The sequence below is a fragment of the Quercus lobata genome, chromosome 7 (assembly GCF_001633185.2).
Source record: "Quercus lobata isolate SW786 chromosome 7, ValleyOak3.0 Primary Assembly, whole genome shotgun sequence".
Classification (NCBI taxonomy): Eukaryota; Viridiplantae; Streptophyta; class Magnoliopsida; order Fagales; family Fagaceae; genus Quercus; species Quercus lobata.
In genome coordinates, this window is record NC_044910.1 from 22,582,127 (window position 1) to 22,596,935 (window position 14,809).

The following is a 14,809-nucleotide window of genomic DNA, read 5'->3' on the forward strand; positions in this document are numbered from 1 at the left end:
TTTGTTGGGTCAACGTAGGTCACACAACTAGTTTGATGTTGTTGTCTATGGTGGTGAGTTTGTGCATTAGGAGCAGCGATGTGTTTAAGTTTTGGTGGAAGCAATCATGGGCTCATGGGTTTGGGCAGTGATTGGTTCAGGGTTGACAAGCCCGATAAGTTCAGGCAATGATGGGTTTGGGTGCCTCAAATATGTGGTGATTGGGTGGGAGTGCTGACTGCTAAGAGTTTTGATTTGTTGCTTTTGTAATCTATCTATTCTTCTAGACTTCTACTATTTATTTATCTATTTGGGCTTCCCCCGTATTAGATGATATTTTGATAATTCAAAAATACTTCTACAACTTCAAGTTTAAGTAGAGATAAAATTAAAGGACAATCAGATAAAAATACATTTTTATCTCCCACTAAAACATAGCCTATAAAAAAGTACCACTAGAGATTCAGAGATTTAAACTGCTCCAACTCTCCATCCTTCAATAAAAATACATCTCTAAGCACACATTTTTATTTTCTTTTTTCTTTTTTTACATGTTTTTTTCTTACCTTTACTAAGTCTTAACCTTTTTCTTTTTTCTTTTTTTAATTTGCGGTTTTCATTACTCCTAATTTCATGTTTTTTGTTTTTATTTATTTATTTTTAAAATTGTTACTATAACTTCTCATCCAAATTTAGTTGTCGAGGTTGAAGCATTGACGTGCCGTCGTGCTGTGAAGTTTGCATTTGAAATCGGTATTCATGAAGTAATTTTTTAGGGTGACTCGATGATTGTGATACAAGGTCTTAATCACGGGCTTGCTAGTGAAGCAATGTATGGCAACCTGATAGATGATATTCTTATCCATGCTTCTCATTTATCCTGCTTTGAATTCTATCATGTTAAACGTTCTTGTAATAGGGTAGCTGATGCATTAGCAAAAAAGGCCAAATCTGGGTTAGAGTTTCAGGCCTGGATAGAGGACCTGCCGGATGATATTACCCCCTTGGCTCTCTTTGATGTCCATTAATTCCTGTTTTTTCTGGTTTTTGTTTCTAATAAAGCCCCAGGCTGCTAGTCTGGTTTCTCAAAAAAAAAAAAAAAAAAAAAAAAAACTTCTCATCCATAAATTTAGGTACTATCATTTTTTTTTTTTTGAACTGCAACCCAGTTGCTAAAACAAAACATAAATAAATGTCTTCTTTTCCCCTCCTTTTGTTTCTCTTTGAGGCATAAAAATGTAATTTTCTTATTACTCAATCTTTTTTATGTTCTCTTTCTCACATTTTTGTGTGTTTGTTTTTATTTTACACAAGTTTATAGTTTTGAAAATATTTTCCTTAACTCTCTTTAGTTATTCAAACTTGAAATATTCTTCTACACTAAAATTAGATATTTCAAATAGTTGTTTTGTATAAAGAAATTCAAAGAGAGAATAGTCAATACAACATAAAAATACAAATAATTTTGGGATGAACAAAAACTTAAGAACAACCTAATAAAAATACATCACTAACTCCACGTACAATATTGCATACAAAATAAGACCACTATGTATTTAGAGATTTCAATTGCTCCAACTTCTCCATATTCCTTCAATAACTCAGAATCCTAAGCCCACATTTTTTTTTAATTTGTGGCTTCTTTACTCCTAATCTCACGTTTTTTGTTTTTATTTTTTCAAATCTCCTCTTGTGGTTGAGTTTTAAAAACTAAACTGATGGTTGATTTGCGGCTATACTTGTCAGGTGGAGCGCTAAAGCCTAAAGATGATTTTTTAAAATTAATTTTTGGATTTTTTTGTCTTTATTTTCTGTCTTAGAACTTTTATTTTTATTTTCTATTTTCTATTTTCTACAGAAAATAGCGTCATTTTTGGGAACATTAACGGAAGAAATGTGATAGAGGGCCACAAATGCCCAAGAAGATATCTTTCAACGGGCCATTACACTTGGCGAAACTGGCAAGGTTTTGCTGCTACAAAAATTGTAACAAACTCACCTGCAAATTATTAATCTCAAGAACTAGCATGATCAGCATTGGAGTTTTCCAGAACTTTTGATCAATATCACCAACTTTAATGAAAGTTACATACATGTCTGACTTACATATCCTTATTAATTATTCTTCGACTCAATCTATTTCTCTTCACTTCTTCAGCTGTCTAAATTCAACCACATCTGGCTGCAAAGAAGAAGATTGCATAGGAAAGATTCTGTTATTAGAACTAACGTCTTATTCTCAGCTTGTCTCGAGTGAATTCAATTATTTCTTTAACTATGATATCTAGAATACAAATAAGAAGATGATGTGCCAAGAGCCTTATAGCTCAGTGACATCGCCCAACTATCCCCATAAGGAGAACCAAAGTTCAAATCCTCCTTCTTCCACTTATTATAGCAGAAAAAATAAATGATACAATTTATAATCCACTTTCGTTGGTTATAGTTCAAAACAACAACCGCTCTTCTGTTGTTCAAATATGAAAACTAAAGTCGTGATCTATCGCTCTTCTTTCTTGGCATCTGCAATGCATCATAGTGACCAAAACCATGGTAGAGAACTCTGATTGGATTTTCTTTTCCATACTCTTGGCCATACTCAGCTATGGATATCAAGCCACCAGCATCCTCATCGTACATGTATACTGTAATTGGCATCCTGTAGCTAACTCCTATCAGTTCAACATCCAAGATTATGTAAAAGATGAATAGTCTGCAATGCAGTAAGTGCATCTTGGACTGGTTCTTTTCCCTATATATAATATGAAGATTTCACTTGTCTGTTAATTAGAACCTCTAGATTTAACTCAAGAACCCCTAAAGCAGATGACAAGTCCCAGCCTCCAATCCCCCACAACCCAACTACCACATTGAGCACATTAAGAGAAAGAGAAAGAGAAAGAGAGAGACTTACTGGAGAACATGTGAAGCTAGGAACAATTCAGGCTCACCTCCCCATACATGTGGCTTCTTTATATGTGATACATATGTGTCAAAATCTCCTTCGACAAACCTGTTAACATTGTGAAGCCATCAAACTTCAGCCACATCAGCAACAATTACAAGGAGTAGCCTCCATTGCCAAACTTTTTAACTAAATTTCTTTTCCATTTTAATTAATCATGAATAATAAACAACAGTTTTTTTGTAAAATACAAGACATATATAATCAGTGATCAAAACAGGGCAAACAAGCGTAGCACTAAAGTTGTCAGAATGACAAAAGCATACAACTCAAAGACTTACCATTCGGTCTCTTCCCTTCTTTTGATAAACTCATCTGCAACCTGACAAATGTAAAGATCAACACATATTAGGGGTCAACTGAATTAAAAAATAAACACATAAATAAGCCTGCATCAAACATTCAGAAAATCTGTCAGTGTTATTTGTTGAGGACTAATACAAAGAGGTCAATTACATGTTAGAAATTCATTATTGTTGTGATACCCCAAATTACATGTCGAAAATCCTGTCAGCGTAATTTGGTGAGGACTAATACAAAGATTGTCATATCCCAAATTATGTGGATTGAAATGGATGTGTCTACACGGATGTGAGTTGTGTCGCACATTAGGTGTTTGCTGCAACTCGGCTAGTCTTTTTGGGATATAGCACAGATGGGATTACTGCTTCCTCTGGTCATGACATTTTTTCCCCATCATTCATATCTTCTTATACAAATAAATAAATAAATATTCCAGTTATGAGTTTCAAATGGTAGATGGAAACCTTGGTATGGGTAATAGAAATAATGCAGTGACCGTTGCAGCAGGTATGCAAACCATGCTTATTAAATTAAAATTTTAAACTCATAACTGTCATAGTGGAGGAGCATAGGAACCATACTTTAGCCCGTAAATCATCTGCTAGTTCTCTTTGTAAGCTTTCATTTGGAGCTGGTTTCCCTGATCGTAAACAAGCCCCATGAGCAACAGAGCGGAACAGACATCTCCCATCACCAGGTATCCCTGCACAGAATGGAGCAGTTATCCACACTGACACATCCAATCAAAAATAATAATAATAATGAACAATAATAGTAATAATAATAATAATAGTAGTAATAGTAATAGAAATAGTAATCTAAATAAGCAGTTTCAAAGTATAGAGAATTTGATGCACCAGAAACAAGTTATTTAAAATATGAATGAAAACTGTATAGATGCTAAGTATGAAATGATGTTCACCAGTGATTGAATAATCCGTATAGACTTTTTTCCCATGTGAGAATTTAACACATGATTCTTCTTCCTTATGCCCCTCCTTGTGAGATGCCTCTGCATGTGTGGGTTCAGAATTTGAACAACAAACCAGTAAGCCAAAAATTAAGCCAGCAGAGGCACATCCCTGGGGCCAAGATACTGGCCCCACATTACACTTGATTTTGGGAAGCATTCCTTTTTTTGGCACCAAAAGCTTCATATTCAAATTTTGGCACGCTAATGAAATTTCAAGATGCCTTTTCTGAGGTCCTTTACTGCTTAAACATTTAACTAGCAAGTTTCCCCTTTGATTTGAGAAGTAAGACCTGAAACAGCTTCCATGGAACGTTTGGTTAGCACATGATGGAGTAGATAATATCTTGGAAACAGACATGCTACCATAGTTTGTTTTTGAATGCCCAGGGTACAAATAGAAACAACGCAAATTGGATGGTCCTCGTGACACTGCAGCACAGATTTTGCTGCCCATCTGGGATTGAAAATGGGCACTCAGGTAGACAACATTCTTAGCACATGTGCTGATGGGAGAGCAAGCACTCTTATTGTCATAACCTGAGGCATAGGCACAGTGCATTATTGGCCAACTAATTACAATCACACTTCTTCAAGTATCTCAATATCACTGATTTTCTCATAAAAGGAACAACTACCTATGTAAAGAGCTACTCCTTTTTCCATTAGTGATCTACATATAGAGAGATCACAGAATTAATTATTATTAATAAACAGCACCAACAGACAGAATGATCCATGTTTAAAGAATCACTCCTTTCTCATTAAATAATATCCTAAAATATAGATGTTTATCAACCTATCTTGCTCTATAGGCAAAAGTTTTACAGCTCATACTCCATTGCGCAATACAGGGAAGTTTACTTGGTCACTTCTATAAAAAAAATCTAGCAATATGCTTTTAAGTACTAGGGAACTGTTTGTATATATTTTTCAAAGGAGCATTCCTTGTCAATGGCAGAGCATCTCATGTATCTTTCCATGAGATCCTCATTTATGGTATTAGGTCAGGATTGGGACTTTGCTCATGTAGATACTCAAATTAATTCCCTCAACTCCAAATTAGTTTTAGCCTTTATGGAGACCTGAGGACCTAAGCCATAGAGTAAAATAATCAGGGCAACAAGCCTAGAATTAGACAATAACACCATGTTTTTCCAACACCAACCTTTGAGCCTTTTCGTGTTAATATAGTTCTCTCACCACTCATATATGTATTACAAAGATCAACCTGAAAGAACTTACAAACATGAGACATAAAGATCAATTTTAGACACTAGGATTAAGTGAAACATCAAGGTGAATCACATACAAGGAATGGATTAATGCCTTCTTACCCCTTACAAAAATAATAGTTTTTTTTTCTTCTTTTTATAGAACACACATAATAGGTTCTAAAAAATTTCACAAGCTCCTTTCTGACCAAATATTTTAATGTCATTACCAGCTAGCTCTGAATCTACCAAAAAAGCACTACATTGTTGAAAGGTTCTATACATCTGCCCTTTCACAAGACATTTCTTTGGACAAAGACTCCCAAGCCAAACATGATATTTCTTTCACCTATTTATCCCAAGATCAAGAGAATCTATAATTGCCTCATACTTATGGATCAACTAGCTAGAACATTGGAGTATCCACTCCCGCCAAAGCTCTACTATTATGCTTATTCCAGATACACCACATCAAGCACAGCATTACTGCCATCTAACCTACACCACCATTCCTTTTCTATCTTCCCATAACCCCTTCAATTCTTCAACAAATCAAATAAGAATTTAGTGATCATCCATGCCACTTCAACCAAAGAGTATTCTAAGCTTAATGACACAAACAATAAGACTATGATGTAATGAATGTCTGCATTTTTCTTGAACATAAAGCACCAAACATATAAGACACTACTCCTTTTAATTATATAGAGGCTAAGATATGGCCTAAAAAGGCAAGCCATATAAAGAAGCCACCTTAGAAGGAACTCCAGCTCTCCAAACAGTCATCCATAGGAACACCAATGGACAACTATTTTTCTAATTGGAAAACCAGGCTATTTAAAATCTGCTTGCATTATGTAAACTAAAAAATCCAATGCTTATATATTCAACAGTACCATCAAACACGAGTCAATAACTTATAAAACCTGACAGCTCCACTCCTTAAAGAAAGGAAAGCCTTCATGCTTTGATGATAAATATTGTAATTTATGGAATTCACAATTTTTGTTTTTAATTGGTAATAACACACACAACACTCCTAAACTCATGACCGAAACCTCCATCTTGTTCTTACAAGGAGAGGAGATGCCATTTTAGCTAGAGCTCATTGGACATTGGTTTGGACTAACAAAATAGAAGAAGACATTTGGAATTTTAAAAATTAACCCTAAATGGGATCTTCTTTTGAACCATATTATCATCAATGTTGAGTAATTCTCCCTAATACTATTCAAACTCAAAACCTTCATTATACCCAGACTCAATTAAGTAGCAAGAAGCGAGGAACAAGTGCAGGCAATACAAAATTCTGTTCCTCTTGTGACGAAAAGAATAAATCGCAATTGCTTACTTGTAAATGCATCATATAATCTTAAACAAACAAAACCCAATTGGTCAATTTTAAGTAGCAATAACAGAAACAAGACAAGACAAGGCAAACATGGAATATCCCATGACATCATGATCATGAAAAACAAGAATGAGTTAATCCAATCCAAACAACAGAAAAATCAGAAAGAAAACCTCGCTTGCTTGTTCTGGTTTTGAAGAAACAGAAAGCTCTTAAATTCTACAATATATAGCCAAAACTGCAAAATAATTAGAAATAGTAAATTCAAGGGTATCATTGGACATTGCTAATTATGAATAACAATGTTTAGGAATGCGTCAATGAGCAACATAAAAACAAAAAAGAAGCAACTTGCAAGTAACATCGTACAACACAAAATGTTTGAAATTTTTTGCAGACATTAAGAAACCGAACCTGTTAGGTTGTGTTCACGCAGAAATGAATAAGGACAAAAGGGCGATTTGTAATCTTTGTAAAATATATATAAAAATAAAAAAAAAAACCCAGAAAGGAAAACACGTGATAACTGTGGAGGAGAAAAGGTAATGTATTGTTGGGCGAGATTCTAGAAGAGGAAAGAAGCAAAGAATTAGAATACCTGCAAAATTCTCAACTCGATTTGAAGGTTTTGGATTGTGAGATAAGCCGCGTCTTTTTTTTTTTTTTTTTTTTGGTTTGTATCTGTGAAGTTTCTCTCTCACCTCAGCTGAAACTCTCTTGCTTGACTTGCTTGACTTGTTGCTATGCTATGGCAAGCGGTAGCTTCTTCTTCGTTTACAAGATGGTTGGCACGTGAATTTTTTAAACATAAATTCTAGTACTACCAATTACCAAAAAAATATGGACCATTTTTGCCACGTGGTTAATGTAAAAGTGTCAAATACAACTGTGACAAAAGTTGTAAATTTGACTGTGGTAGTAGAACTCTTATTGAAACCTACTGCTCTAATCTCGTTAGGAGTTAAGACCAATGTAGTATCCCGTTAAGAGTTAAAGACCAATGTTTAAACATTGGTCTTAACTCTTTTTGAAAGTTATTATGGTCTTTTAGTAAAGTTGTAGTATACCTTTCTATTAGAATTTAGAACTCTTTTCCTTCTTCTTTGTGTATATTTGTTTTAAAAAAAAAAAAAAAAAAAAAAAAACCTCTTTTTGTAATGTTTCAAGAAATAATACTTACTGATTCTTAAAAAAAGGGGAAATAATAATAATAATAATAATAATAATACCTACCTTCTTAAGGTTTTTTATAAATGTGATGTAATAGGTAAGTTTATAACCTCTCACATCATTACTTCTCCAATGAAATTCCGATTAAAAATAATAATAATAATCTTACTCATGTATACAAACCTGAAAGGAGTATGTCATATGTTCACAAAACTCTATTTAAACCTTAATGTAAATTTTGAAAAAAAAAAGAGAATATTATATTATATTAGGGAAGTTAAATAATTAGAGAATATAAACTAATTTGTTGCATTTATATAAATTGTGTCATTTTTTGAAAATTTCCGCCAAACTGTCTTCTCATGAAACCTCAAGAGATTTTGGTGTAATTTAGATTTATCTTTAAAAAAAAAAATTGTCAATTTAGCAAAGGTGATTAGTATAATATGCCCTCTCATAAAACCTCAAGGGAGTTAAGTCTAATTTGACTTTGATCCCTTTTATTTTTATTTTTAATAATTTATTGACTTAGCAAAATGTGTTCAGTATAAGTATAATAGATTCACCACTTACAATATTTTTATTATACACCAATTACAACATGTCATCACAACAATTATAATAAATAAATAAATAAATAAAAAACATTAAAGAAATTTTTTGAGTTACTAAACTAATCATCTTGTTAGGAGGCAATGTGTTATTGCACTCAACATAATTTTCGGGCATCATCATTTGGTTTAAGTTAACTAGAAATGAAATTTTTTTTTGTTAAATCAACATAAAAATAAAAAAACATTTTATTATATATATTTTAAGTTTTAATTCCTTAAAAACATTTTTTTAAAACATGTCATGTGCTTTCGTAAACAGTTGTTTTTGTTATTAAACAAAATAATGTCACAAGTTGGAATTGTAAACTCTGTTTGTCTTGAGATAAAAACTAAACAGTTTTAATCGAAAATATTTTCAACTAAAACTAAACAGTTGTATTCTTTCTAACAATTGGCTTGAAAAAATTATGAATTTGCTATATTTTTTATATTAATATTAAATAATAACTTTGATTCACAATTTAAAATATTATTATATAACAACTAAAATCAACCTCAAAAATAAAGCACAATCAAAGTAAGTGTACAGAAAAAAAAATATATAAAAATTATCAACTAAACTTACTCATAATAATTAAAAAAACTACTATAATTTTTTTATTAAAAGAAAAAAGAAACTACTTGAAAATTATTTTTATGCGACTTTTAAAAGTTTGGGACGCTTCTCAAAGTTTTGAGGGATACCATAGTCATTTTGGTATTTTGCCTTCACAATAGTTTTGGGTAGATTTTCGGCCAAAATGGCCAACTGACCCTAAAATTGTAAGTATATAGTTAGTAGGCTCCGTTTATAAACATTATAAATTTCTAGCATCTCGAGTTTGAAAGACTCGATTTTGGGACTATAAATCGAGTCTTTGAGGCTCGATTTGCATGCTTGGACTAGTTCTGATGTGGCATTTTTTTGACGTGGATGTCCACCTGGAAATCGAGTCTCTAAGACTGGATTTCTGACCCCTATAAAGACCACTCAGACCAAACGAAAAACCCAGAAAAAATGAAAAAAGAAAAGAAAACCAGAAACAGAGAGGGAGAGAAGATCGAGATCGGAGACCCAGGTGCGCGCGGCATGACCAGAAACTGACCAGCGACCCAGGCTCGCGCGAGACCCAGGCGGCCTGGGGCTCGCGCTGGCCAGCCTGGTGCCGGCTTGGGCTCGCGCGAGCCTGGGTCGTGCGCGGCCTGGGGCTCGCGCGAGCCCCTAGCTGCGCCCGACGTTGGCCGGAGCGAGCCCCTGGCCGCGCGCGACGCTGGCCGGCGCGAGCCCCAGGCCGCGCTGGTGAGGTTCTCTGTTTCTCTCCCTCTGATCTGATCTGATCTGCGTAGTGAAATTTCTTAAATTTGTTTTGGAGAGCTGTGTATTTCGGCATGTAGATACTTGGAATTTTTTTAAAAAAAATTTGGGTTTGAAATCGAGTCTTAGAGACTCGATTTCCAAGTGGACATCCACCTCAAAAAAATGCCACATCAGAACTGGTTGAAGCATGCAAATCGAACCTCAAAGACTCGATTTATAGTCCCAAAATCGAGCCTTTAAAACTCGAGATGCTAGAAATTTATAATGTTTGTAAACGGAACCTACTAACTATATACTTACAATTTTACGGTCAGTTGGCCATTTTGGCCTAGATTTTCGGTTATTTGATGTTTATGAGTTTTGTTTGTCAATCATATTGAAGGTTTTGAATGTATCTTGGTCTTTTGGGCTGCTTTTAGAATATTTTGGAGATTAAATGATTATTTCTTTTTATTTCAGAGGTTTTCGAAGCATTTTGATTATTTCAAAGATTTTTGAACTATAATTTCATCATCTTGAAGATTATGAGGGTATCATCAAAAATGGATGTTATAGATTGAAAACTCTATAAATTTTTTATTTTTTTATTTTTTTTAAAAAAAAGTCCTTTTAACCTTAGCCCTGAAAGAACCTTGGGGGACATGTTAGAAGGCTGAGAAAGAAAGAGATAGAAGCAAGATTATCAATGACCTTGAAACAAGTAAGAAAGTCTTTCTAAATTCCTCATGTCTTAAGAAGTTGATAGCTGTAAACTCCCTTCCTTGAAACCAACATTTCAAGTCCTTAGGTTATTTGGTGTGATCCAAACAATGGATTCTCCTTATATTTGGAGATTAGAGATAGTTGAAAATGGTAAAATAGAATATAGGAATAATTACACTTTACCCACCTGTGGTTTGCCTCTAATTCTATGTGCCCACCCGTGGTTTAAATTTTGACACTTTACCCACCTGTGATTCTCACCGTTACCCAACCGTAACCTACCTCTCTAATTTTCGTTACTCTAACACAGAAAAGGTAAAAAACAGAACCCCACACGGATCAAAACTCACTCACTCCCATCCAACCCAACGAAGATCCACAACAAAATCCACATAGATCAGAGATGCAAGCACATGGGACGTAAGTACTGACAAATCAAGATCCTCATAAGCAAGGTACCCATTGAGATATACATTGAATTACAGCAAGTTAAGTGCACGACTAACAATATCACAGAAATGCAATCGAACCAAGTATTGAGCACCACCTGAACCCACTGGAAAATTCCAAGTGATGTTAAACCTTGAATCCAAATATACACAACATCAGGCCCAATCTCTTGACTTGCACCTCCAAGTTTTTGTTTTGAAATTTAAATTTCAAACCCTCTAATTTTGATGAGAAAAATCACTTCAAATGCGTCTAAATTGTGTTTGAAGGTTAATAATTTGAATTTATTTTTTCTTTATTTCTTGTGGGTATTTTTTTGGCTTAAATTAGAAGTCAATTTGAAATTAGAACGTCCTCGAGAACGTGCTCCAGTTCCTTACCTCCCGGTGGGACCGAAATGCTGCCTCATTGGTCTGCAAGTCGTGGTGTCGAGTCGAGGCCCTGACCCAATCCGAGCTCTTCATCAGGAACTGTTACTCCGTCTTGCCCAGACGGGCCACTGCCCGGTTCTCTCGAGTCCGGGCCATGGCCATAAAGGGCAGGCCGAGGTTCGCCGACTTCAACCTCATGCTGCCAGAATGGAGGGCCCACTTCGTGCCGTGGGTCGACGCCTTGGGCTCCGCCTATCCTTGGCTCGAAAAAAGTCTACTTGAAACGCATGTCGGTCATCGATGAAGATCTAAAACATCTCGCTAAGTATTTCCCTTCCTTCAAAGAACTCGTCCTTGTTTGTTGCGACGGCTTTGGTACACATGGCCTCGCCGTAATAGCCAAAAAGTGCAGGTACTAGTATAGTACTCGTCCTTGTTTATTGTGGATCTTCGTTGGGTTGGATGGGAGTGAGTGAGTTTTGGGAGAGAGTGAGTTTTGATCCGTGTGGGGTTTTGTTTTTTACCTTTTCTGTGTTAGAGTAACGGAAATTGGAGAGGTGGGTTACGGCTGGGTAACGGTGAGAATCACAGGTAGGCAAAGTGTCAAAATTTAAACCACGGGTGGGCACAAAGAATTAGAGGCAAACCACAGGTGGGTAAAGTGTAATTATCCCTAGAATATATTAAGCAATCTGGATAGTTTTCCATTTTGGTATAAGAACGGCTGGAACCTAAATGACTAGTCATTTGGTCAACATTTAGATGGTTGGACCTTTTGTGTGATTTTTCATATGATGAGAATTATGTTTTAGGCAAAGGGCAATAAGGAATCTTATTATTTAAAGTGCTATATAACATGGGATGCTTACCAAAGATTACTTGCTACACGCTAACCCATTTGAGTTCAGGGAATTAGAGAACACGTGTCAAACTTCATGTTTCTTTTATCAACTTTAAACCATTGGAGCTTTACTAAACATACTTATTAGTCCTCTAAACCATGACTCCTAAGGTTTCCCCTATAAAGCTCATGTGCTTGGATCATGAGCTAAAAATGAGATAATTTTCTTTGAGCTTGAATCATGGGCTTTGATGAAATAAATTGCCTTGAGCTTGAACCATGAGCTTAGATGACCTTGTGGGTTGTGAGCCCAGTTGAGTCCAAGTGATGAAGTAGAAGATTTTGGCCTTAAGCTCATTCCATAAAGTAGAGAATAATGTGGGCCATAAGCCCATTATGTAATATGGAGATGTGGACAATAAGTTCACTCCATAATGTGAAGGTCTTGGGGGCTATGAATCCAATTCATGTACTTGAATAAAATATGAGTTCTTTTGGGTTTTAAAGGAAATTTACCCAAAAATCTATGATAATGTTAATGTGACATGAGTTGCCAATGAAATAGTGTTACGTGGGTCAAAAAAGAATCTTCAACATCTGTATATACACCGTGTGATGCACCAATTAATTATAATACACGTAAAGCAAAGAAGGGTTCGTAAATATCAGTGAAATTTAACTATTAAAATTTTTATAAAATTTTTTCCTATAATGTAATTTTGAATTTCTTATCAAAACTAGATACTATGGCAGATGAATAATGGAATTTTTTTTTAAAAAAAAAATGTTCAAAATTTAATAGAGTTTTAATTGAAAATGAAATGCTTATAATTTATGTAGAGTCTTAACTCTTTTTTCTTTTTTTTTTTAATTTTATTTTATGCTCTTTAAATTATTACTCTTTTCCTTTAATTTGAATATTCGTTTTAATTTATTTTTTACAAGAGCTAAGATTATATACAAAATTGAGTATGAATTTGAGCTTGGTTGATGGCTTGAACAAGAGCTTGCAACAATTATATCCACAGTCAAAGATATGTATGTTTCTTTCCCTCTCATAGGGCAGAAAGAAAAAGAAAGAAAGCAATTGCTGACATAACTTCAATCCATAGAAAGATCACAAAAGACAATTACCCAACATTTCCCGATGCTTGTCTATACTCCTTTCCAACCTTGACAATCATTATATAAAGACCTGTCCATACCTTTAACCTCTCCATTTTCATCAACCTTTCTTGGACAAAATCTCCAACCACTAGCCATGACACATCCTGATTATAACCCTTTCAAGACAAGTGGAATTTTCCCAACCATAACATATCCATCTCCACCTAAACCAAAATCCCAAACCAGCTCACAGAATGAACCACCCCCTCCCTCTCCCCCTCCCCAAGCAAAGGGACAAAGAACCATTATACCATCCTTCAGATCCAACCATTGGTGCTTCTTCAAAACCTCTGGATATGAATATGTTGGCTATAGATCCTGACCCTCCAAATCCAATTTCATCATTCCTAAAAAGCCTTACCCTTGAAAATCTAAGAGATCCTATTGTGCTCCTAGTAATTGATGCTACTAACTTAGACCTGTTTGATCTTGGTCTAGAAGGAGTGTTTATAACAAATGACCAACCAACTGTAGAAGAAGATAATGTCCTCCGCCCTAAACCGCCTCCACCGCCACCTTCAATTTTTCCTCCACCACCTTTTGTCCCCAACAACCAAACCCGTTTAACCCACTCATCAAACACAGATTCAAAACATCTGTTTACCATTGATAATATTCCTCCCTCCAAATGGCATGATGAATTTTTAACATGTTTTCAGGTTGCCCAAGTTATTGCTAAGTTTGTTGCAAGACTCACAGGAAGAATAAGAGAATGGTGGATCAATTTAGGAGAATTTCGGCAAAGACAAGCAGCCCAATGCTAAACATTAGAAGATTTCTTCACAATTCTTCATAATGAATTTCTTGGCTTGCTAGTACACTTTACAGAATTAGCACGAGAAGAATTCTTGGCCATGAAATGTTGCTCATTTGAAACAAAAGACCTGGAGAAGCACTTTGATAGGATGTCAAAACAATTTTATTCTATCAATGACATGGATGATGTCAACATCAAACATACCTTCCTCAATTCCCTCCCGGATCCATTGGGAGATGAAAATCTTCGCATGATGAACCTCCAAAGAATAACCTTGCAATAAGCCTCCTTGGGAGAAATTTACCAGCATATGCCCATTACTCTAGAAAAGCTCTGCAACCAGAGAAAATTTCTTTCAAAAATTGAAAAAGTTCATAGTAAACTCAAAGACAGTTGCAAGATGAGAGATTTGTAGATAAAGTGCTATGAGAAAAACTGTGATTGCTCAATAAAAAGAAGAGATCATTTCAAGAAACATCTCTTGAAAAGAAGACACCATGCAGGACCAAGAAAGAAATTTTTCAAGAAGAAAAAATAGAAGTTTCTCAAAAGAAAACAATTCCAAGGAAAAACTTCAAAAGTCTGTTTTGTGTGTATAAGACCAAGCCATTTTGCAAAGAATTGTCCAAAAAAAGAGAAAGCAACAAAGGTTCTTGAA

At 34.9% G+C, this 14,809-nt stretch overlaps 1 protein-coding gene across 5 annotated transcripts; it reads right to left on the reverse strand.

Moving 5' to 3' along the window:
* Nucleotides 1-2,022: 2,022 nt before the first annotated feature.
* Nucleotides 2,023-7,585, reverse strand: LOC115953252 (OVARIAN TUMOR DOMAIN-containing deubiquitinating enzyme 4). 5 transcript variants are annotated; one of them, XM_031070847.1, is made up of 8 exons: nucleotides 7,381-7,471; nucleotides 6,956-7,020; nucleotides 4,856-4,890; nucleotides 4,170-4,757; nucleotides 3,829-3,950; nucleotides 3,226-3,266; nucleotides 2,894-2,992; nucleotides 2,023-2,638 (listed from the first exon to the last, which is right to left on the reverse strand). In XM_031070847.1, the coding sequence occupies exons 3-8, from the start codon at nucleotides 4,881-4,883 to the stop codon at nucleotides 2,467-2,469; spliced, it is 1,050 nt and encodes a 349-aa protein (XP_030926707.1). In that variant the 5' UTR covers nucleotides 4,884-4,890; nucleotides 6,956-7,020; nucleotides 7,381-7,471; the 3' UTR covers nucleotides 2,023-2,466. The 5 variants fall into 5 exon arrangements, with proteins under 5 accessions (XP_030926707.1, XP_030926703.1, XP_030926706.1 ...); XM_031070843.1 differs by lacking the exon at nucleotides 6,956-7,020 and having other exon boundaries at nucleotides 7,381-7,575; XM_031070846.1 differs by lacking the exon at nucleotides 4,856-4,890 and having other exon boundaries at nucleotides 7,381-7,454.
* Nucleotides 7,586-14,809: the final 7,224 nt, after the last annotated feature.